The 25,674-nt window shown below is 26.6% G+C and overlaps 1 protein-coding gene across 1 annotated transcript in view; it reads left to right on the top strand.

Moving 5' to 3' along the window:
• The window catches only part of LOC113368108 (sn1-specific diacylglycerol lipase beta-like), a gene marked incomplete at its 3' end in the record, with an annotated part of 54,684 nt that overhangs the window by 11,111 nt on the left and 17,899 nt on the right, over positions 1 to 25,674 (top strand). The window contains 1 exon segment of the mRNA XM_026609670.1: positions 24,774 to 24,873. Within this exon segment, the coding sequence (XP_026465455.1) occupies positions 24,779 to 24,873 (95 nt within the window).

The following is a 25,674-nucleotide window of genomic DNA, read 5'->3' as shown; positions in this document are numbered from 1 at the left end:
TAATTTATTACTGAAAACAAAAGAATTAGAAAAAAAGAACATTTTTAATTTCTTATTGGGTAAGTTTCAGTAATCTTAAAAAAATCAAAAATGATTTGTTTTGCATATCTTTACGTTTCAAGACCTTCTGAACATTTGGATTTACGCTAAAAAATTTGATTTATGTATGTGTGTATGTAAGTGTGTGTGTGCATGTATGTTTGGATACATTTTTTCGTCCACGATTTCGAGAGCATGGATCATCCGATTTGAATGATTCAAAAACATTTCGAAATGTATTGACGGAGAGACGTGCCGATTAGTATTATCTGGCAAAGGCAGGTCTAACCGTTTTGGAGATACATAGCAAAAAGTGCAAAAAACAGGAATTTGCCACAAAATTTGGAACAATGCCTTGCATAACTAGTTTTATTATATAAAGCGCAAAATTATCTCTCATATATAGTTTTTTGGCATAATGTTAAATTACGTAAGAGAATTTTTTTTTATAACAGCATCAGTACTAACTACAATTAGGCCAAGAATGCCTAATTTTATATGGATCACCGACACTTGTCTAAAAGCATTTATTTTAATTTACCTCCAGGCTAAATTTACTAAATGATATTCGTTTTCTAAACGTGTACTTTAATTCCATTTTAGAATGTCGGATATTTTGTTATCGAAACACAATCTAATGAGTAGTAAATTATTATGCATGAATATTATTAAATTAATATACATGAATTTAATTACTACTTTTTGTCATTATAAATAAATTAGTATGCTTCTATAGAGAATAGATAAATAGTTCTCCAGGCGACAAAGATATATTAATTTTATTAACCTTTAAATCGATAGAATTGGTTTGATTTTTTTATTGTGGCATGATCATTATATAAAACACTTTGAAAAATTAAAAATGCAAATGACGTAAATCGAAAATGAAATTAATTAGAATCAAATTGTCGCATTAATTTAGGTAATCCACTATGATTTGCATTTAGTTGTAATGGAATAACACATAACTGAATGAAATTTTTGGTAGATTTATAGGTTTTGAACTACAACTTTCCCTATATATATACAATAGTTTTATAAACTAGCTGTAAGTGGAATTCTGTCTTAAGGCAATTAGGGCATCGTGCCTTAAGGCAAATTGCTGGAACTTCCCGTACCAAAAATTATTATTTTTTCAAAAACGAATAACATTTTTGAAAAAAATTTACTTCGAAAAAAATAGATTTTTGAGAAACTATAAATTTGACAAAAAATTACTTTTTTTAAAAAAAAAATTTTATTTGAAAAAAAAATTTTTTTTTGAGAATTTTTTTTTTTTTTTTAAAACAATAAAATTTTTACACTGCACTCCCTCAAGCATTCAATAGTTTATTTTGCAGACAGCTTCTTTGTTATTTTGTTATTCATAAAATTTACCTAATGTCCATTGGACAGATGTATTTTATATCCAAAATAAAAAAAAATTGGTTTTTTCAGTAAAAACATAAGCTTTTTCTTTGGGAAGGTGAAAATAAATAGATCACTAAACGTATTGGTTGAGATGATAATTGAAAACCTAATGTCCAATGTCCTAAGTGTGGTTTTTGGAACGAAACAGAAAACAATTTTCAGTGCAACAATTTAGTAAAGTTTAGGTAATTTTGTTTTTTTACATAATTTTTTGAAATATATTATATAAACTTTATGAATGCCAAGGTTGTAGAAAACTGCTTCCATTAATTTAGTTTTACTGCTTTTATAATTAAAACAAACAAGACACATGAAAGCAGGGTATATATAGATATCTAAAAACATAATTATTCATCTCTAATTCTATAGAACGGCTTGACTGATCGTTTCGCAAATCTAATGATAGTTAGTTTTTTCATTAAGTTTCACCAAATTTCATCAAATCACTTAAATTTATGACGGTCATAATGGTCAAACATTTTCTCACATATATGTAGAATTTGCTCATGTCGGGATCACCAATTGCAGGGTTAATATATTACGTATAATATAGACACTTTCTTCAATATTTAAATATCATTTATTTAAAATATCAAAGATTATATTCTTTAGAAATAAATATTTTTGTAATAATTTTTTTAATTTGATACTGATTTTTTGTAAAGAGCAAACTTATGGAGTGCAGTCTCTACATATACATTTAAATACACACATACATTTTTTAATATTGGTGTCGAACGAGTCATAATAACTTGAAAATCGTCGAAAGAACATAAAATTTAAAAATTGAATTAAAAAAACTCGATATTGAATTTTATGTAGAGAGCAAACTTGTAGATTACAGACTCTATATATACATTCATACACAACTTTATTTAAATTTTGATGGCAAACGAAGTAGAATAACTTGAAAATCGTCAAAAAAACAAAATTTAAAAAACTGATTTAAATTGACTTTTTTGCAGAGAGCAAACTTGTAGAGTACAGACTCTACATATACGTACAAAGACTTTTTTTTTAAATTTCGGTGTCAAATGATTCAGAATAACTTGAAAATTGTCGAGAAATTATAAAATAATTTAATTTAATTTTCTGGCTTCTTCGTGAATATAAAGGTATTAAGGTATTAACTTAATATTGAAAGTACTACGATGGTTAGATTTGCAAGACGAACGACCCAGCTATGTCCTTAAAATTACCAGAATCATGTCTTTACATATTATATTATTTTATTTTGTAAATTTATGAAAATATTAGTTTTGATTAATGAATTATAAATTAGATAAAATCTTATTTCATATTTTTATAAACGCTGAAAATTTTTTATCGTATATCTATTACTGTTGTAGTGTTGATATAAAACGCGAGAGACGGAAGATAAGTTGATCTTGAATTTAACTTTCATATAAAAAGATGTCAGAGAGAGACTTATTCATCATCAACTTCCAAGTAGCATTTCGTTTTCACTGTAAATATCACAATCGCCGAAATCGGAGAAACTCCGGTGTGTTCGCTCAACGCACAGCATCCGACATAATATAGGTCACGGATATTCAACTCGGCATCTAGACGCTTCTCTTCGGCACGGTCAGCTGTTAACAAAGAATTTTTTATTATACGGCGGATAAATGTTAGATTCTTCTTCATCTGATGGTAAAATTTACATCCATATGTCTTGGATTTTCGAGATAGATTCTAACTAGAATGCGGCGTCTTCATCAGGGGGCGTCCATTAATCACGTGAGCAAGTTTTTGAGGATTTTTGGACTTCTCCTCCCTCTTGGTGATACATGGTGATATTCAAAATTACCCCCAAAATTACCCATTCAAAATTTAGTTACGTAAAACAACTATGAATTTTCAAATTTTGTTTGAAAATATTTGATTTTTTTTTTAAATATTAGTTAAAAAATAGATACACGTGAATCGATAAGGACTAGCGTTCGTAAGTTTTGTGCAACGATCTTCAAAGTCGTTTCTTATAATTAGGAAAAAACTGTAAAATTTCCGTCCACGTTTTACCCCACAATCTTGAATCGATATTTCTCGATAAGGACTAGCGTTCGTCAGTTTTGTGTAACGATCAGCCAAGCCGTTTCTTTGCCGTAATTAGGAGAAAAGTGTAAAATTTTTCTTCACGTTTTTGCCCACTTTCTTGAATCTTTTTCATAAATTCAAACACAGTTCGAAAGATATTGGCTGGTAAACGTGGTAGTAATTAGTTTTGTCACGATTTTTTTTGTCTATTTTAATGAAACTTTGTTTAACTATAGATTTCGTAGTCTGCCAAATGTAATAGATTTACAAAAAGCGGTTGAATTATAAAAACTCCTCAAAGTTTAAAATTTTGCGTTCAAGTAATTCTAATTAGTATCTATGGCGAAACTCTATATACGTTCTGAGTTTCGTCGGTAGCTACTGATTGCAGTTGACGTCTACGCTTAAATAAATCACATCTTTAGAACATGACATAGATGAAATGAGCCTTTTGAAGCAATCTTATAAGTATGTTTGAAAGATATCAATTGGAAATCGTATTGAGTATTTTTTAGTGAAAGCAAAGATTTTATTTCCGAAATATAGAGTTGAAATTTTTACCGAAATAGCTGATTTTCAATTTTAATTAAGAAAGTTAATTATGTATTCTTATCGGATAGTTCATGCAACTTGCCTTAAGGCAAAATGTTACTTATACAACTAAAATGTTTCTTACAATTGATTTGTTTTTTTTTTGAATTATCATTTTTTCAACATGGATTAATGAATACTATTTGAATCAGAAGTTTCAGGTAAAACATGAAACTCGCATCGGGCAGCCTGGTGTCAAGTAGTAGTAGTTACATAGGTTTTTATATGAAAATATAGTTAACAATATGTTTCCAAGTGAAAATAAGTTTCAACCGGCATTGCTGCACCAATAAAAAATTCAATAATATTTACATTCACAAATCGTAATAATAAGTTCATCACATAGCTATAAAACATCCATTTTGCTGCCTTCTATGAAGAACCAGGTTTTTTTTAGAAAATCTACACAAGAGCCTATAGGACCAGTCTAGTCCTGATTGATAGTAAAAAATTAAATTAATAAGGTAATGGAAATAATTTCTGATTCAACTTTATAGGTTTTGAGTTGTTGTTCACATGTTGTTAACAACAAACCGTGTATAATTTTAATAAAGGTCTAGGTTTTGCAACAGTTGATTTCGACATAGTTACACGATGAAGACATCAGAACAAATGGCTTACTTTCTAAGTTCCATCATGTGAGTTAATCTCTTCAGGAAAATCTTAATGGTTTTCTGTGACAATAACATAAATGACGTTATTTATTTTACATCATATATTACTTCATTTAATTAAATTCATGGCAGAAATATAATACAAATTTTAATATAATTAATCAGTATTTCTGCTGCGTCTCTCTTAGTTGTTCAGTTTTCGAAAGCGATTTTCTTTTTACATGGGCTCTTTATTATCATTATAAAACTTGCCGTTCTTGCTCTACAATTATAATTTACGTTTTTGCTGTTGAACTGGTTTTATGTTTGTGTTAATTATTTTTTTCACTAACCTTTTTTGTGCAACTAGAGAACATTTTTTACCAAAGCTTGCGACAAAAAATAATCAACATTTCTCATTTAAAATGGTTAGCACGTGTAAAAAATAAAAGTTGTGAATTTATGAGTACATGTAATAAAAAGTACATAATAAAAGTAATTCAACTACGTGGAATTTTTTTTTTGCAAAAGCTGATAAATCATATTATACTATTTTAGTTGATTAATGCATTTACATAAGTAATATGAATCATACTGGCGTATGGATGACTCACATTTATATTTATCTAAAGCGAGTAATTTATTATTCATATAAAAATGCATTGAAATAAAAGTTTTATTAATTCTTTTTGTTTAGAATAAAGTTGACTTTTTATATGTGCTTAAATTAAGAGAAATCTGAGCTAATGCAAGTCTTTGATTTTTTTTATTACTCTATTGGACTTATAAGCCATTTGCATACATAAAACTTCAAAATTACTGTAGGATCCTAAATTGACAAACTTAAAATATATAATTTTTGACAAATCTTAAGTATTTCTCAAATATTCATGTTTAGTTTTTTCTTATTTATTTGTTTAAAAAGGCCTATTCATTTTTAATATATATAATACATAAAAGAAGGAGTATTTTAATTTTTTCAGCCGTGGTTAGATAATAATATTCCTTATTATTGATAATTATCTGGTACATTAAATACCAGAATGAAAAATTATAGAGCAAAGATCTATTATATTTCAAAAATAGAGTGCTCTGGCAAATAATGTAAACTGTAAATGAATAAAAAATGAGATAGTTTGTATTAGAAATGCCATTTTTTAAAAACTGTTCAACTTACTTAAAATAAAATGAATTATGGATCTTTTATTCATCACCATATAAATTATTTTGCTTTTATAACTTTTGGTTGAAAACATCATTTAATGTAAATGTTTAATGGATGTAAATGATGTAGAATGACATTACAATACTACAATATACTAAAACGTGTTGAGATATATAGATATACTCATAAAAATATTAAACATAGGTTAACTTCCTTGGATTAAAGGTAGTAGAATTAATTTTCTAGATGAATGCTAAGATAAAAAATGTGTAATGTTTTTAAATTTAGATAGAGAGCAATCATATTAATTTCGATCTCTACAACAAATCTCTACAACAAATAATAAAAAAGTCATAAAAATATCAATAAAAAATATTAATTACTATATGGTAAACTTTCATTTCGTTGCAAGATGGTTCTTGGTCATGTATTATTTTTAATTTAATTTTTCCAGTTATTTATTTAACGAGATCAAAATTAATTTTGTGTGTTTGGAAATGATTTGTAATATATAAAAATTTATTTAAATATATATTACTCAATTTTGCCGTTTTATTTTCATGAAATATTCAAATATTTCTATCCACGGATTTTTTTAACAAAGTTTTAGCTTAAGAAGGCAGTGAACATTTACATGATTTACATTTCACTGAAAAAACTCAAAGAATTACTAACATTTATATTTGACTATCTATGGATTGTCAAACAAAGTTACAATTATTATTATTTTGGTGAATGATTATGTAGCTTACTATTTAACCGCGTCCACACTGATTATCTTACCCAACATCGGTGGTTAATGTTGATCTTTCTTGCAACATTTGTTTTCATTTCTAATAATGAAGTCTTCGAACAATGACTGTTGAATATTTATTTTATTTTTGTGTAACACGTTTGCAAATGTGATTCAGCTTATTCTTTGTTTGCGATTCTTGATCCCCATATATAATATGTATCCTAATACAACGGAATGTTCTGCGTATATGGATATTTTTTTCTCTTCATTTTGCATTCGATCACATAATTCTATCTCATTAATGATTTCTTATGCAATAGACACACGAACATAAATAACTTAGGTATAATTGGATATATATATATATATATATATATATATATCGATGTCTTTTTTTCTTACGCGTCCACATAGAATTACAAATTAAATTCTGAATTTAGAAAGTATTGCTTATTGTATATTATGTTACAATTTATTATTGTATATTTGTCATAAGAATTCCTAATAATGATATGTATACAACGTGTTCTAAGAACTGTGTTTCCTATCCTACACCCTAACCTGGTGGATTTTATAACAATTTGACTCTACTTCAAAATATATTAAATATTTTTTAATTTAAAAAGATGCTTAGTTGCATGTATATCAACTTACAATATTTCATCTAACTATTCTTCTAACTTTATATATAAAAATAAATAAGTAGTAGTCTGTCCAGAGGCAAGTCCATGGTATGAGAGCACCACAGAATTATAATGATTTTCTTCCCCTCTCTTGTTTTATTATTTCCAATGCCGTTTTATTACCAATGACCATTAATCACTTTATATTTGTTTTTATAAATTTTTTTATCCAAACTTCTGCTTCCTGGTCCTGTGCTTCGGCTTTCAAATCTTTTCTTCTCGCGTAAGTTATCAACCTTCTGCATTCTTCTTCTTCTAATTCTTTCAGTTCTTCTATTTTGCCTTCGACATCGTCGAGCATGAGGCACTCGTTTTGCAGAATAGGTCCGATCCAGTTTCCTTTTCGTTTCAGGATCGTGCTCAGTAGAATCCTTTTTCGCCTACTTTTCTCAGGACTTCATTTGTTATTTTGTCAGTCCATTTTATTTTTTCCACTCGCCTTCAGCACCATATTTCAATAATTTTATATATCTATATCTATACTATCTTTGTATATAAACTATACTATCTTTTTAGATATATCCTTCCTATCCAATTTTTTTGCTCTTCTCATTATTTTTTTCTTCTCTAATTATTTCATCTTACTTCTATTTTTATTCAAATTCAACTCAACAATTCAAATTCTTTTTAATTTCAAATTAACTATTTTAAATCCTAATTCTTAATTCTAATAATAATCTTATAATTTCTAATAAAAACCATCTGGCAAATAGACATTATTTTTTATTGATTATTTTATAAATTTTAAATATTTATTATTTTATTTTTTAATAAATTGCGCAGTTGTTTACTACAATAGAGACAAATTGAAACTTTATTAAAAAAAATGTTAACCATATTCTTCGTTTTTTTTAAATCTGATCTTCTCTAATTCTTTCATCTTACTTTTATTTTTATTCGAATCCAATTCAACAAATCAAATTATTTTAATTTCAAATTAACTATTTTAAATCTTACTTCTTACTTCTAATAAGAATCTTCTAATTTGTAATAAGAACCATTTTGCAAATAGATTCAAACGCTGATGTATTAACGTGGTCAAAGCAATATTTTTTATTGATTATTTTATATATTTGAAATTTTTAATATTCAATTTTTATATTATATTTCGTAGTTGACTACTGAAATTGAGACAAATTGGGACTCGAAACATATGGATAAGTTTATTAAAAATAAATTAATTCTACATTATATTTTATTTTCAGTACCTGAAACGATGCCTGCCAACAAACTTGTTTATTTTTATCGTGTTTTATTAATTATTATTTACCCATTTGTTATACAATTATGTTGTTCTGTCGCAAGTGGTTTTATGTGTTCATTGATGACGAGTAGATCGTAAATATTGCATCAAAGCTTTTAGATAGAAAGAAGGTATCGAAAGTGTGAAGAGCTAGAGCAAATGTCATTTCATCATATTTTAAATATAAGTATGATGAATTATCTTGCAATAAAATATATAAGGCGCAAAATGCAATTATCAATTATCATAAATAAAATAGTGAAACTATTAGAAAATGCCCTAATAGTATAACAAAATTTATTGAAATTTACCTTAGGCTTAGATTATCTATATAATTTGCCTTTAGATTTATGAATAATTAACTTCCAAAAAGATAAGTTATAGTAATCGTATAAAAATCGAAAATAAAAATCTCACAAGTACACGAGTACACAGATAAAAAAATAGATAAATGATCATGTTGACACCTATAAACAGTAGATAGGTAGACAGGTAGGCAGCTAGGCAGTTAAAAAAGTAAAAAATATAAAATACAGGTAAAAAAGTGAAAAATATAAAAAAGACATGTACACAGATAAACTGATAGAATGACGAACTGATGATATTCTGGTAAGCTGGTAATCTTATAGAAACACGGGTATCCTAGTAAATAAATAGATAAATGAGCATGTTGGCAGTTATAAATGGTAGATAGGTGGACAGGTAGTCAGCTACACAATTAGACTGGTAGACAAGTGAAAATAGAAAAAAAAGACTTGTAGACAGATAGACTGATGGACTGATGAACTGTTACTGTTAAAGCTAGTAGGCAGGTGGGCAGGTAAATAGGTCGATAGGTAAATAGACGAACAGGTAGACAGGTAAACAGATGGACTGGTAGACAGGTAAAAAGATGGTCAGTTAGACTGATAGATAGCTAAACAGGTAGACAAAAATATGCAGACAGGTATAGGTAGGACATATAGACATGTGGATCATACATAAATCAAAAAAATATTTTTGATTAAATTAGTTATTTATACTTATTGGGTAAGTTCATGCATCAAGGCAAAATGCCACTCACAACTAGTTTATTTAATGCCTTATATAAATAGATGATTTATTGTATTAAATTAGTTATTTATAATTAATAATTAATAATTGATTGAATTAGTTATTTATACTTACTGGGTAAGTTAATGCAACAAAGCAAAATGCCACTCACAACTAGTTTATTTAATGCCTTATATAAATAGATGATTTAATGTATTTAATAAATAAAACATTGTTCCATTGGACAATCTGCGTTCAATTTTCATTACAATGATTCTGCGCATATGTATTTGGTGTATTAATTTTAATTAATAGCATAACAGGCTATTTACAATCAGTTTTTATAGAAGCAAAGATTCTGTATATATATATATATATATATATATAAGCATATATACCAATATTCAAATTTGATTTTTTGTATTTGGCTCTGGTATTTGCATCACGTTCTGCTTTGATGTTGTCTATGAAATTTTAAGTGTTTTTTTCAAGATGCACTGAAAGACGTTTTTTGCATGTTTTATATTTACATCTGAGAAAAATACTACAAAAAACTATTAAATAATTATAACTGTACTTACATGATTTATTACTTTGCACTAGCCGAGATTATATAAATTTTAACTAAACTAGTGGGGCGCATGGCATCGTGCCTTAAGGCAAATTGCTGGAACTTCCCGTACCAAATATTACTATTTTTTTAAAAACGATTAACAATAACGACTTTGGGCAATAATATTGTGAAAACCTAATCAATTATAAGTATAAGGAAATCATTGAGTACATAATTTATATCCACTAATAACATAAATTGATTTTGATATTAATTTTTTTAATACCTACGCTTATTTATTATGATATAAAACTTATTATAATATAAGACTAAATTTGGGATATGATAATCTTACTATTATCATACTATTATATTATACTATATTATTATATATCATAGATAATTTAACTATTATCTATTATACCGTGAGATACCTATGCCATCAATTTCTCTTTACATTCATTAGAGCTAGATTATTATTTGCTAACTAACTTATTATATATATATATATATATACACATATATATATATATATATATATATATATATATATATATATATAACTCACATATTTCAAAATATATATATATATATATATATATATATATGTGTGTGTGTTTATATATGTATATATATAAACTTATATATATAATATGTATATATATATACATATCAGACACCCTACATACCTATTTAATATTAATGTGTTATATTTCTACCTTACGCCCTATGTATTGTCTCTACCTATCTATTGCCTATACCGGGAATTGAACCCGGTTCTTCTGCGTGACAGTCGCGCATCTTAACCACTACTCTATCGGAACCCTCACTGAAAGTATATTATGGAACACACTGTTGTTTCTTTGGTTCATTTTCTAATTAATTGAGTAACTAATACTAAGGTGACGCGACAACACACGAAAAAAGACGGTTGATTGTAGCGTTGAGGTGGTCGAGTGGTTAAGGTCGTAGCCTGTTACGCGGCGGACCGGGGTTCGATTCCCGGTAAGGGTGAAAATAGTATGTAAGCGAAATTGTAGGCGTAAGATAATAAATCTAAGGCGGTTTAGATATAAGTGTAAGGATTGAGCGTATACGGTGTGATGTTAAAGTAACGTACGATATAGTAGTTATAAAGCGTATAACCACGTAAAATGCAATATTTAGGTATGGTTTAGGTATTGGTGATACACATACGTGAAAAGAAATTTATGATATTAGGGGTTATCGTATAAAATACATTTTCCTTGACATAATACAAGTACAACAATAACTTATTATAGACTTCATCATGAGCTGTTAGAATTAATATCCTGCGGTCGCACTTGACTAGTTTCTTGCGTTTATTAGCAAAATTATAAAATAATTTGCATGTCGGATGATGGCTTTGAAAAATTACGACCATGATTATTATTATCATCTTTTCAAGTATTATTATTGAGAATTAGTTGTAGTGACATGACAGGATAATATCCATCTTGATCGATGAAAAGTGCATGTAATCCATATAATTTTCTAGGTTCATGATAGCATCAATCGATAAATGTCATTTTTATTACATGATTTAAAATCATGATTTTTTTGCAAAAAAATTAAGTTTAAAAATATGCTTAAATTTCATTGTATTTAATTTACTCAAACCAAAGGTTGTATAATAAGAACTTTTCATGTTTGTTGCATTGTCAAATTTAAATTGCTTCATAAGTAATATCCAAAATGTGGAACTTATATAACAAATTTGGATAATATCCAAACATTAAGGACGATTACTGATGCTTCTTGGTATATTTGTAATAAAATGATACATGGCGGCCTCAACATCCTTTTGTGGAAGATGCAATCAAGAACAGCAATTTTTGTAGCAATTCTTTTTTCCTTTTGTTGAATTTTTATTTTATTTTTAATTTAGCTATAAAGGTTTTAAAGGTATGTTATTTATTCGGATTTTTGTATAATGTCGAAAAAAATGGAATTAAAAAAGTTGGTTATTTAGTCACCAGTTGCTAAAATACTTGATCATACTTATCAAATTTCTATTGATATAAGTACATATATACTTATCACGTCGAACAAGGTCAGTTTTCGGATTTATATTACTACTAAAATATTTGTTTATATATGATATCAGTTATCAAATACATATTGTCAAATTGTCGATAGCAGATTATATGTAATTTTTGCTAATGAGGACTTTTAGCACATTCCTCACTTAATTGAGAGGAAATATTTTATTAGAAGTTATTGTGTGTACACAAATTTTGTGTTTTGTCTTGGTAAATAATATTCTAATAATATAGTATTACACAAAAATATTTAATTTCCTCTTAGTTTGGTTGAAAGAATGAAAATTTCAATTCAACCATAAATATTCTTACGAATATGAATTTGCTAATAATGTGAATATTTGTTATTTCTTCGAGATAAAATAACATAAAATAAAACAAAAGTTGTATTTTTTCTTTCATTTCAAAAGCCTAGCTGAATAAAAAATATATGTTTAAATATCATAAAATGTTTTTGCCTTACAACTCTACATTTAGTCATGTTTTGAATCAGTAAAATTTTCGTAAAGTGAAATAATATCGCATACATTTAATTAAAATTGACAATTGTTAAAAATATATTTAAATAGAATAAAATGATTATCCTTATAGTTCTAATTTTTAGTCATGCTTTGACTTCAGTAGAATTTGGCATTCGTACAATATCTTAATTCCCATAAAATGTGGATCGTATTTGTGAATTAATAAGTTTGTAAAATACCTATTTTTGACAAAAAATGGAATAAAAACTAGTTTTTTTTGAAAAATATAACGCACTACGAATATTTATGAATTTCTTGCAGTTTCCTGTACAAATAAATTGAATTCAGATAGATCGGGTAACCGGGGTAAATTACTCCAAATGGGGTTTAAATAGATTTTTTGGGGTTAAAAGAATGTATTTTTATTATTATTTACTGTATTTGCTACGTAGGGGTAATCTTTCTTTGCCATAGGGATAATATCAACTTAGACAAAAATATTTTGAGGTAATGATTAAAATTGTTCCCCGACCGCTGCTATATGGTATAGTTTTATCTTTCAATTATTATTTGAAAATGTATTAAATGTAAATTTGGAATTCGTATTTATCATGCATAATTAACACAACTGTTTCATGAAAGTTTATATTAAAATTGATGACCATAAAATGAAATTATAGTAAGTGAAGGGTGCAATGGAAAAATATTTGGTATAAACCCACAGGACAAGTAGCATTTGCTGGGAATTTCTTCGAGATAAAATAACATAAAATAAAACAAAAGTTGTATTTTTTCTTTCATTTCAAAAGCCTAGCTGAATAAAAAATATATGTTTAAATATCATAAAATGTTTTGCCTTACAACTCTACATTTAGTCATGTTTTGAATCAGTAAAATTTTCGTAAAGTGAAATAATATCGCATACATTTAATTAAAATTGACAATTGTTAAAAATATATTTAAATAGAATAAAATGATTATCCTTATAGTTCTAAATTTTTAGTCATGCTTTGACTTCAGTAGAATTTGGCATTCGTACAATATCTTAATTCCCATAAAATGTGGATCGTATTTGTGAATTATTAAGTTTGTAAAATACCTATTTTTGACAAAAAATGGAATAAAAACTAGTTTTTTTTGAAAAATATAACGCACTACGAATATTTATGAATTTCTTGCAGTTTCCTGTACAAATAAATTGAATTCAGATAGATCGGGTAACCGGGGTAAATTACTCCAAATGGGGTTTAAATAGATTTTTTGGGGTTAAAAGAATGTATTTTTAATTATTATTTACTGTATTTGCTACGTAGGGGTAATCTTTCTTTGCCATAGGGATAATATCAACTTAGACAAAAATATTTTGAGGTAATGATTAAAATTGTTCCCCGACCGCTGCTATATGGTATAGTTTTATCTTTCAATTATTATTTGAAAATGTATTAAATGTAAATTTGGAATTCGTATTTATCATGCATAATTAAACACAACTGTTTCATGAAAGTTTATATTAAAATTGATGACCATAAAATGAAATTATAGTAAGTGAAGGGTGCAATGGAAAAATATTTGGTATAAACCCACAGGACAAGTAGCATTTGGCTGGGAATTTTTCTTGTTTGCGGAAGCTGAATAATCTTCCAGCAGGTTTATCCAAAGTACTTTTCCTTTTTTCTCTGTATGCAATTCATCCAGAATTCCTGAGTAATATAAGAATCTCCCAAAGATTCTTTTCAAGTACGTCATTAAACGACATATTGTTAACCGGAATGAATATCAAGACCGAAGGCCAAACGACTCGAAGTACGATGTAGAAAGATTCTGGTCATACAGTACACTCGCACTAGCAAACTTATATGCAAAATATGCAATGTATGCACTTCTTTTATGCCCTATAATACGAAATTTATATTTTAATTTGCACATTGATTAAAAAAACATTAATTATAAATCTGCTCTGCCAGAAATTGAAGATATCCTGCAGCAGTTAATAAAAAAATTTAGTATGTGAGTTTAATCATAATCAATAAATATTGACCATGAAGTTATGGATTTTAAATACATATTTTCTACTTTATTATGAAGCTTTATGGGATATTTTATATGTGACGAAAAAACAATGTTAAGTTTGTTACAAGAGAGAGTCAAATAATTTTGACTCTTGACAACAGGAAAACGTTCCTATTACACTCATGTGACTCAAAAAAATGATGAATTTTCATTTATCAGCAATTGAAACTAAATGTTTTTTTGAATGTTGTGATATTATTTTTCCAATATAAATTAGTTCAAAAAACGCCCTCAAATAAAAACAAACAATTTCATGCAGAATAGAAAAAATAACTATACCAAAATTAAATGAAAACGACTGAAAATTCGAGTTATGAGTTGAAACTACGAATGTGTTAGTTGATACCGAGTGTTTTGCGAGAAACCGGTACGCTGATTTGTCACCAACCTGAATCTACTCTTCGTTTCAGGTTGCTGAAAATTTACTCGTACTGGTTTTATATAGGACATTCGATATGAACTGACTTATTGACAGTCTTATTCAAAACTCAGAATTTTCATTATTTATATTAAATTTTGGTAATTAACTATTATTGATATGCTTTTATATTAGAAGGCAACTTAAAGGTCGTCATTTTTCTAATAGATGATTATATATTCTAATAGATGATTATATATTTCAACTCATTGAAACAATGCCACTAGAGGTTATTCTTTGTTAGTGAAATATTTTGGTTTTTTGCTAATAATATTTGGATCTATATTTTCAAGTCAATGTGGATATCACTACTATCTGATATCAGATTGTTGTATATAAAAGATAATGACTATTTTATGATAAAGATTTCTTCTAAATACCATTCAACAATTATTACCAAATTAAATACTTAGGTACAAATCATTTACTCTACTTAAAGTTATTTTGGATTTCATAAGTACATATTGATGCCAGATTCATCATCTGGTATAAATTTATAAAATATAAAGAATGATCATATATGAAATTAGTGAATAAAAATATAAATTTGATCACCTAATAAATTTATTGTTAATTCCACTAAGAGTGTGAATAATTTGAAAAATTAAAAAAAACTCTATAAATTATATCATATAATGATTTAATATCGCAATCTAATCTTGTTTACGATTAAATTTACACGATTCAATTTAATCATGTAAATGCTTACGAATAATTATATAATTATTGGAATAAATCAATCATTTTATGAATAATAGCAAATGGTAACTGATGATCTTTAATGAATTCATGTAAATTTTCTGTAATGGAATGAAGCATGGTTTTTCTAACATTGATTTGATCAGTATAAGACATATTAATTTATTAGAAAAATATTATTTATTGTCACATATTTAATAAAAAAAATATGCAAATTATACTAAATGTAGAGTATAAACTTGAATATTGAATTTGAAATCTTTTTTCAATATTTTAAAAAAACTATCAGGCTACTCAAAAAATTTGATTTCGCCGCTATTTATTTTTTCGAGATGTGGTATTAATGAAACAAGTATGTATATTAGATAATATTAAAAATCTGCAGATTCTTATATATATAACATTTATTTATAATTTATATTTAACATTTATTTATAACAATAAAACAACCATGCTTGTTTTAATGTTGTAAATAAATAACTTAGTGTTCACTTTGTTAGTCTCAATTAACACCTATCATTTCTAACTACTCCTTTATTGTCTCTATTTACACTCTCTACAATTTTCATAGAGTTAGATTAAACCAAAATATTGCAATTATTTTATGTAATTACATTTATGTGTAAATATCTATTAATTATCATTACGGTAACATTTAAAATGCATCATATAATTCTTTAATGCTTATTTATACTTGGCATTTTATTTTAAAAATCTTGGCCTATAATTTTGGATACAAGTTTTTGATTTATGTCTAATGGCTCTTATCAACTACGTAAAAAACTAAAATGAATGAATACTAAGTTTTAAAACCTGTATTTTTAAATTTGATTTATCCAATATATTCAATAAAGTTGGAACAAATTTGTTGAATTTGCAAATTGATTTTTTGGTGACGCATGTAAAAAAGGTTTCGTTTCTCTCTTGGAATGATTTATTATATTTTAATAAAAATATTTTATTAAAATGTATTTCATGAAATTGAACATGTATACATGCTTAAATTGATGCAAATATTTATAATTTTTCGAATGTTTATTCACGCTGTAGCAATTATAAAATATTTTCTTATAGATTATTTTCGACATTGTATATTAATTTAATTTATGGACATCAAGAAAATATATTGTACTGCTTTCTTAATTATTTTTTAAACTTTTGCTGAATTATTTGATAAAGTATTCAATTTTGCTAAATTATTTGATAAAGTATTTAATTATACAAATTATATACAAAAAAACTTAGCAAACAAAAATATTATTAAAAGCTTAGTTTTAATTATGTACAATTATTGAATATGACGCGTTCCATTATAAAAGAAGAAAATGTTTTTTCAGCTTGTTTGTGTTCCAACTGGAAGAATAATTTATTTAAATCACATACGTGCACGTTCCAATTATCATTTGAAATCACATGTATTCAATCATATTTTTAATTCTTGGCGCTTATTGTTTATCAGAAAATTTTATTTGTCTATAGTCGGTGTAAGATAATATAATCTCTAAAATATTCATTGTGTAGTACTAAGATACCCATCATTAAACCATAAAATAACCGGTCAATGATGTCCTTGGTTTCTCGCGATTTTTTCTTAGTCTCCACATCAAACATTTATACATTATGAACTTTTTTCAGAATTGCCTTGGTATCTTGGTAAGCTATTTATTTAATATTATATAGTGGATGAAAAACCCAGAGCTTTCGTGAGTGAAATATAAAGAGGATATTTTATATGGAAAGGTAATTTAATGGTATCTACGTGTAGAAAGCAAATGCAACTTAAATTCAAGAATATGGGTTCCTTTTTCAGGAGCAACCAGTTTCTGTTTTTGATAATTCACTTAAAATACATCTACCTATTCTGTACACCAAACCTCATAAATTCATCTTAATTAATTCTTAGCATAAAAAATAGTGCAACTGAAATAAGTTCTCTTTATTACACTTTTGAAAATTTACTTCTTGAAGCACATGTGAATTTATTTGTACCACCTATTTAATCCATTTTGTTAAATTTCTACTTTCTCCCCAAACTGAAATAAGTATTTTTTTACTTTTACTAATTAATACATCTGTATTTATTTGAATTTTATCATCAGTTTCCTATAATTTATACCATTTCTTCTATTTATTATAAAATAAAGCCTAAGTGCTTTATCAAAAGTTACAATACGTATCAAATAAATAATATTTGTTCTCCATTCAGAGTTTTTTATACAAAATATAGTCAAGCTTTTCTGTTATCTGAATTATCTATATTTTTATCAAAATTTTGAAATGCTTAATTATTACTAGTCTTTCTCCTTACAGACTTTTTATATCAAATATAGTTATACTTCCATGCTTTCTCAATTATCTACATTTCTGGTTAGGGTGAAATTTCTTTAACTAGATCTAAAAATTTTATTATGGAAAACATAAAAATTTATATAGGAAAAATAGACTATAATAGAGTCTTGATTTAGCCATAAAAGTATAAATGAAATGCATCCGTAAAACAAAATTTTGTTAAAGCAAAACTTTTCCTGAAAGTAAAATAAAAGTTTATTTATCTTGACCACAACATATGATATGACAGCAAGATCCGCGTGCATAAAATAATAAATCCCCATTTTAGTGACGTAAATTAAACATAATCATAAAGATGAGAAGATTCATGTCGACGATATAAACAAATGTTAAAAGATGGGTTCCATGTGCGATTCATGTACGCCTTATTTTTCACACATGATTTGCCTTGAACAATATTTATACCAAAGTCAATTGAATATTTAGTGAAAAATATAGGAAACTTTAGTTGAACAAAATTTCTTGCTTGTTTGCTGCAATAATTTTTAACTCATTATTATACTTATATCTATTTTATTTTAGTAACTTTCATTTATTAATATTTTTATACATAATTAATGTGGCATTAGTTTGAGTGATGAATGTCCCAGCAGAAAGATGTCCTTTCACTAAGAAAGTGCATTGATGGATATCTGTGCAGTCACTATTTTTGTATTATCATTTTTTTAATTAATTATTTATTCACTGACCTCCAATAAACATTTAGACAAATTACGCAAATACTTTTCATTGATATGCTAATTTAATAATATTTAATAAACTTCAATTGGTCAGGAATACGTATTTATTGATACCAAATTAACTCTAGAAAAGTATCTGCTCTCCTCCTGCAGACAAGAATGAATCACTATTCGGTACTTTTGTTATAGAAATTTTGGAAAAAATAAAGACTATTTGTTACTAAACTAGATTTATATATTTTCTAAAATAACATTTGATGATATCACACAGTATGCAATGACAAAAGACGAAAAAATCACTTGTTAAGCACAATACCATTCTAAGGTTAAAAGCTTTAATAAAAGACTTAATGAAAAACTTAGTGAAATTTATCTACATTTTTTCCCTATCTCTCTTAATTAAACTACATTTTAATATATTGTGTTAGTTAATCCAATTAAGAATCCAGAATTCATCATTCAGACAATATGATTCCTAATATTTGTAAATTACCATGATTGAATCCCATTCTCGTTATTGATACAATTGCACCTCTGTCTAAATTTATTTTCAAATCATATTTGTTTCCAGTATTTTGTTCTTTTGTATCAATGTAATTTTAGTGTTGGTTTGAATTTTATATTTTTAACAACCTTTCATATTTAGGGCAAATTCAAAGGCTTTTATATAAATGAGCAAAAATAGCAAAAGTAACTGCATACATTTTGGAAACCTGAGAAATGGAAACATTATCCAAAAATTGTTGTTCAGTAAAATGTAAAGATGCTAAAGAGATGAACCTAAGTTTTCATTATTAATGGATCTAGAAGAGTACCTGAATCCTTAATTAGATTATTTTTTATCAATTAGTTGAACATGAAAAATAATCGATTCTAATTATTTTTATCATCATCATTTAAATACAGGACCTTGGCACATTATTTCTTAATGGATAATTTATGAGTGTTCATACATGCATAATTTCCTGTTAAGATACGATAGATGATTATTCGTGCATCTATCGATGTTGTGTTTCCATCAATAGTATATCTGCATTTATTGAATGTTTTATATTTATTCAAAATATCTATAGCTATATATACTCAATTCAATAGTAATAATACAAAGTCTTAAAATCAAATAAGCATGATAAGATATCGATATCATTATCAGGTTCATTGAAATGTATATGGTAATTATGTACTGAAACCTGAGGTCCATAATTCTATAAAGTAATGGTTTTAACCCTTTCGACTTGGATGGCAAAATTAATATAAATCTCGGAATTTGCGAGTGGAAAGGGTTAATATTATATAATATTGTCAAATATACTGAATTTTCGCATACAAAAAATGTAAAACAACGAATGTATTAGCTCATTAACTGTATTACGTTATAAAACCCACAATTTCACAGTGTGATATAATGCATCAAGTTGTAAGTTAGCGCTCTGGTAAGAAATAACATAGTTATTAGATCTGGCTGCTTTCACTATTACAACTGAGGGACCATCAGTATTTTCCAGAAACGCCAAAGCTTGTATTATTATTTTATATGGCTTGAGAAAAAGAAAACTGCACACATCGATATTTGTGAAACCTTACTTTGATTTACTTGATCGTGCAACAGTATTTCTTCAAGTCATGTTATATTAGATTACTACGATGCAACTGCACGATGGTTCTTCTTCTTTAGTTCTTGCAGACAAATATAATGCCGACTTTTTGTTAGACATACCATGGTTCCTAGACTGTGTCCAAAATATATAGAGCATGATACAGAATATTAAAACATGTAACTACCTCAGAGTGTGTAGAGAAAGAATTAAAAAATGCTGTATGTGAAAGAAGGAGAACGCCATAGAAAGTTTAGAACGAAATGCACGAAATGCACGAAATGCACATACAAATAGAACGAATTCACAATAATTTTCCTTACACTATTAGTTATCAGTTTTGAGCTTATTCATATGTTATAATAAACGGCTTCTCTGTTCTCTCAAAAATTAAATTACCACTTGTTGCTCTGTATCATCAAAGGCTGGACTTGCCTTTACTAGAAACTAGTCTGTCTTTTCGTCAATAGGAATGGAATGCTTTTTGAATCATTCAATCGGTTGATCCGTGCGCCCGAATTGTGCGATTACTATAAGTTACCCTACTATAAGCTACCCTTATATAAAGAAGTCTTTTTTATATATAATTAACATTGAATTATAGATACAACAATAAATTATGATGGACCTCCATGTAGATTTTGACTTATTAAAAGAAAGAAATACCAGCGAGTTTTACTTCATCATAAGCTATAAAACTCGTATTAAAAATTTTGACACATTTTAGACATTCTGAGACATTTTCGACATTTTGAGATATTCTAAGATTTTTTTGGGTTATTTTGGGATCTTTTTTGGGACATCTTGGGATATTCACATTTTTATGTTCATGCAAAGAAATAAATAATTTTGGGTTTTAAATTTTCTGCAAAATTATTATTTGAACTTTATTACTCATTTCATATTTGACAATCCTAATGAATACTAAATTAATTTTATTGTCATTAAAATTTAACAGAAAATCATTAAAATTATTAAATGAACAGCAATTGTTTTGTTAACACAAGCAGAAAGTTTTTTGAATCATTCATATCGAATGCTTAGTTCTCTTAAAAACTGCCATTTTGTGTACGTTAAGCTCTCTAAACTAATCAGCACTTCTCCCAATCATTACAAATTGAATGTTTTTTGCATCATTTCAATCGGATACTCCGTTCTCTCAAAAACTCGATTTCTATTTTCTGCACTCTTTGCTCCGTATCTTCGTAATGACTGGACCTGTCTTTGCCAAAAACTAATCAGCACATCTTCCTATCAATAGAAATCAAATGTTTTTTGAATTATTCAAATCGGTTGATCTATACGCCCGAAATCGTCGACGAAAAATTGTTTCCGCACATACACACACATCCATTTTTTCTGAGGTACGCCAAAGTTTTTATAAACCTCTGAAACGTAAAGATATGCATAAATTTTCATTTTCAAATTTCGGCCCATTACTATAACTTACCCTACGGAAAATTAATAAGTACAATAATAATCAGAAACCTAATGGCATATACTGAAAATGATAAATATTAATACTTTACATATTTATATCTAAAATCAAAATCGCGTACTCTTGGCCAATTTTTCTTAACTTTATATCGATATTTTACATTTATTCTTAAAATTACTGAATTATTTTGCAAAGTTTGATAAAAAGAAATACAAACACTCGCATACTCGCATACTTTGTAAATACAATGGAATATTACAAATCACTTGCTGCAGTGAAAAGCTCTAAAAAGCTTTGATTACTTTGGTTATAAAGTTACATAATAAAAACATCCTTGAAGGTATAAATATGACTCACTATTGCTGTATTTCTACACCATGTTTATATTTAAACATATTCTAGAAAGAGTATCTCATTAAGTGCACACGAATGCACTTTCAAATACAATCAGTAGCATGGTTTTTACATTTTGCTTCTGTTATATTCAGTCATCATAAAAGTCAATGTATTCATAGAATCAAACTTAAAAATAAGTATACAATGGTAATAATACAACAATAAAGTTATTGTATAAAAATGTTTACTAAGCAAATATTACTATTTCGATAAATAGAAAAGATAGTCAATAAATGATATTTGATTTGCATAATTAACTTATATTCTGATGAGTCATGAAGTTTCAGTAACGCTGATGGAGCAACAATTCAAATGCAATAGTTACGATGAACGTTATTACGGAATATTTTATTTGAATTATAGAATTTATTTTATATAATAGCATGTCAGTAAAAAACCTAGACATTGAAAAGTTGTATGTAATATTTAATTCAAGAAGACGAAAGCGATTATAAAATTATATGTTTATATCAGCAATTGAAGCGGAAAAATAAATATACCTGATTACGTTGCACGTTTAGTTTATTTTATTTAATTACAGTAATTATCTAAATTAAATAAATTAAAATGACACTTTTATAATAGATTGCCCATAATTTAATAAATTGGTTTTGCAAATCAGGAAGATGATTGTGCAGTGCAATACACTATTAGTTAGATTTTTTATGTATAGAAGTAACTGTTATGCTCTCATTGTAATTTTTTTTTAATTTATGAAATACCTGCAAAAAAACTGTAAAAACATGAATTTTAATATAAGCAAAATTTTAGTATACTTACAAGTTCTGTCTTATTATTATTGTTATATTTGCTAAATTAAATATTTGCTATATTTGCTAAATTACATATCTTTATTTATATAAGCTTTTATATAGGTTTCTGCTTCTATAATGATTGATTTTTGTTGCAAGTAAAATCTATATAAATTTATTTTAATTTTAGTAATAATATCATCATTCTTTTACTTAATTTAGTCACAGTAATTATTTAAATTATATCATTATAATAATGTAATTTTTATTTCATATATTAATGCTTTCTAATGAATAGTAGAACTTTATCAATTATTATTATCAGTTTGCTTTATTATCTTGATTGATGCTATTTATATGATTGTATAGTAATAATCATTTTTTATTTTAATATTTAATAAAAAAAATCAATTATATATAAAGTGTGAAGCTTTTCAAGACGTTGAAAAACATACGACCAGATGTTTCGAGGCATCCATCCAATAACAATAAAAAATCAATGAAGAAGAATGTCTTTTTATTAGTATAGAATACGTTTGGAGCTTTGATTTGACTCCTCTTCAGTGCTACATTGAAAAAAATATAAAAATAAATCACAAACTAATAAATAAATAAATAAACATGTTATTATTTAGTAAATAATAATTATCTTGTAATATTTTCAATGTAGCGCTGAAGATGAGCCAAACCAAAAGTCGAAACGTATGCTATTCTAATAAAGACATTCTTCTTCAATTTTTTTTTATTGCATGGATGCCCAAAAATATTTCGTCATTAACTCCCTACATTTATTGTAATTTATGATTATCAAAATCTCATATTAAAGCTCTTATTGCAGATCCAATTCAATTTGAGGTAGGATTTTATTAAATTCAAGCAGTTATGGATTATTACTAATGAAAATTTCAATGTAATAATTTGCATTTATTGCTATTATTAAAAGAGATATAAAAAATTTAATTGCATATTCTTCAGTTGTTCATGTATGAATAGTATTTGTACTATTCATATATGTACAACTACTATTGTAGGTGGAATTTGTACAGTAAATATAATTGGTATTTGGTAATTGGTTTTAGGTAGATTATAATGCTTTTAATTTCTAAAATATCTAGTCATTCTAAGTAAAAAGTCAAAGAATATTCTGAAAATATTTTTTTTTATTTATTTATTATAATGGCATCTGAAATAAATCATTTTTACACTAAGTATACAAATAATTTATTTACAATAATTTACAATACAAATACAATGTACACAAATAATACAATACAAATAGTTATAATATAATCTACTTTCATAACTTATAGTACTAAACTATACTAGTTAAAAAATAAATATATTTTATACTTATTAAAAATTATCTACTTTTGTAGTATTTTATGGATAACTGTTTTGTGAGACTCATTTTTCCTTTCTGAAATTTTTCTTAAACTTTACTTCTACTAAGCAAGAAATACTTACAATTGGTCAAAAATTCTTTCGATCTTAAGTAAAAAAAAAATATTTTATTTAATACTCTTTCAGGTGCAATATCTTTTTTCTTATATTCTGATAATATAAAACCTTTTGATATCTATAGTATAATTGTAATTATAATAATTTGTATAATAAGTTGTATAATAATTGTAATCGCTTGAAAAACAAAAGAATCACTATGTCTCTAGTATTTATTTAGGAGATAACATTTTTTTGTACATCCTGATAAATTGTGTATTTAGTTAATAATTTAGTTAATTTTAATTAAATATTTGCCGTCGTCTCTTTCAGGCGGCATGCCTGCGCTGCGCCTATTTGGCCGGAAGTGGCTCGCCGCCTCGGATGACTTGGTCTTTCCCTGTTTATTCGAACTTCTCCTCAGGATAATATGGTAAGCATTCATTTATATGATTTATTTATACATACATATATATCTACATACAGTGGTGTCGTCGAGCCGGAACGCGCCGGAACGCGCCGGAACGCGCCGGAACGTCATGTAATTTGGAAATACTGTTAAAAATTCGTTAAATATATTATGATCATTGTTTAGTTTAAGTGAGCACAGGATGCATGTGCAAATCATATAGTTTTTCCATATATATTTCCATAGCTTAGGTAAATAAGCATCCCTTTTTAGGTCTAATGCAAACTTTCTCAATATTACGGATTATAGAAAAATTCCAAATTCTGTATGTATTAGTCTGTATATTTATAAATTGCCATCCTTTCCAGACAGCGGTATAATAATTTTTATATTATATTTTTAAATTTAGAATTTTTAGAATTCAGTAAGTTGCGAGACGAAGAACATCTTAAGAAAATCAACTCGCACAAGTTACTCAAACATTTAATAAAATTTATAGTTCTATGTCTATTGTCGCACAGTGCACACAATCGTTTAAAAGTGCAGTAATTAATTTTCTATGAAGTGATAACGGCAAAGGCAGCAGTAAGGTGTAATCGATGCCTTAACGGATAATTTGGATATTTTAGATACTTAATACCGAGATAAAAATTCTTATAGAAAAAATAATATTTATAAATTAAATCTTATATTCATTCGCATTTTTTATACGCTAACACCTACATCATAGGTTCCTATTCGTGTATTTTTATAGCCTTACGTATGCCTGTACGTTGCATTCTATACTACACGCCTTACATCTATACCATACGCTATATTTCATCA

Source organism: Ctenocephalides felis, unplaced genomic scaffold, assembly GCF_003426905.1.
Source record: "Ctenocephalides felis isolate EL2017-DRISC unplaced genomic scaffold, ASM342690v1 CF-g0.4_SCAFFOLD_01170, whole genome shotgun sequence".
NCBI lineage: Eukaryota > Metazoa > Arthropoda > Insecta > Siphonaptera > Pulicidae > Ctenocephalides > Ctenocephalides felis.
Note: the sequence above shows the minus strand (reverse complement) of the source record. Positions and strands in the feature narration are given on the sequence as shown.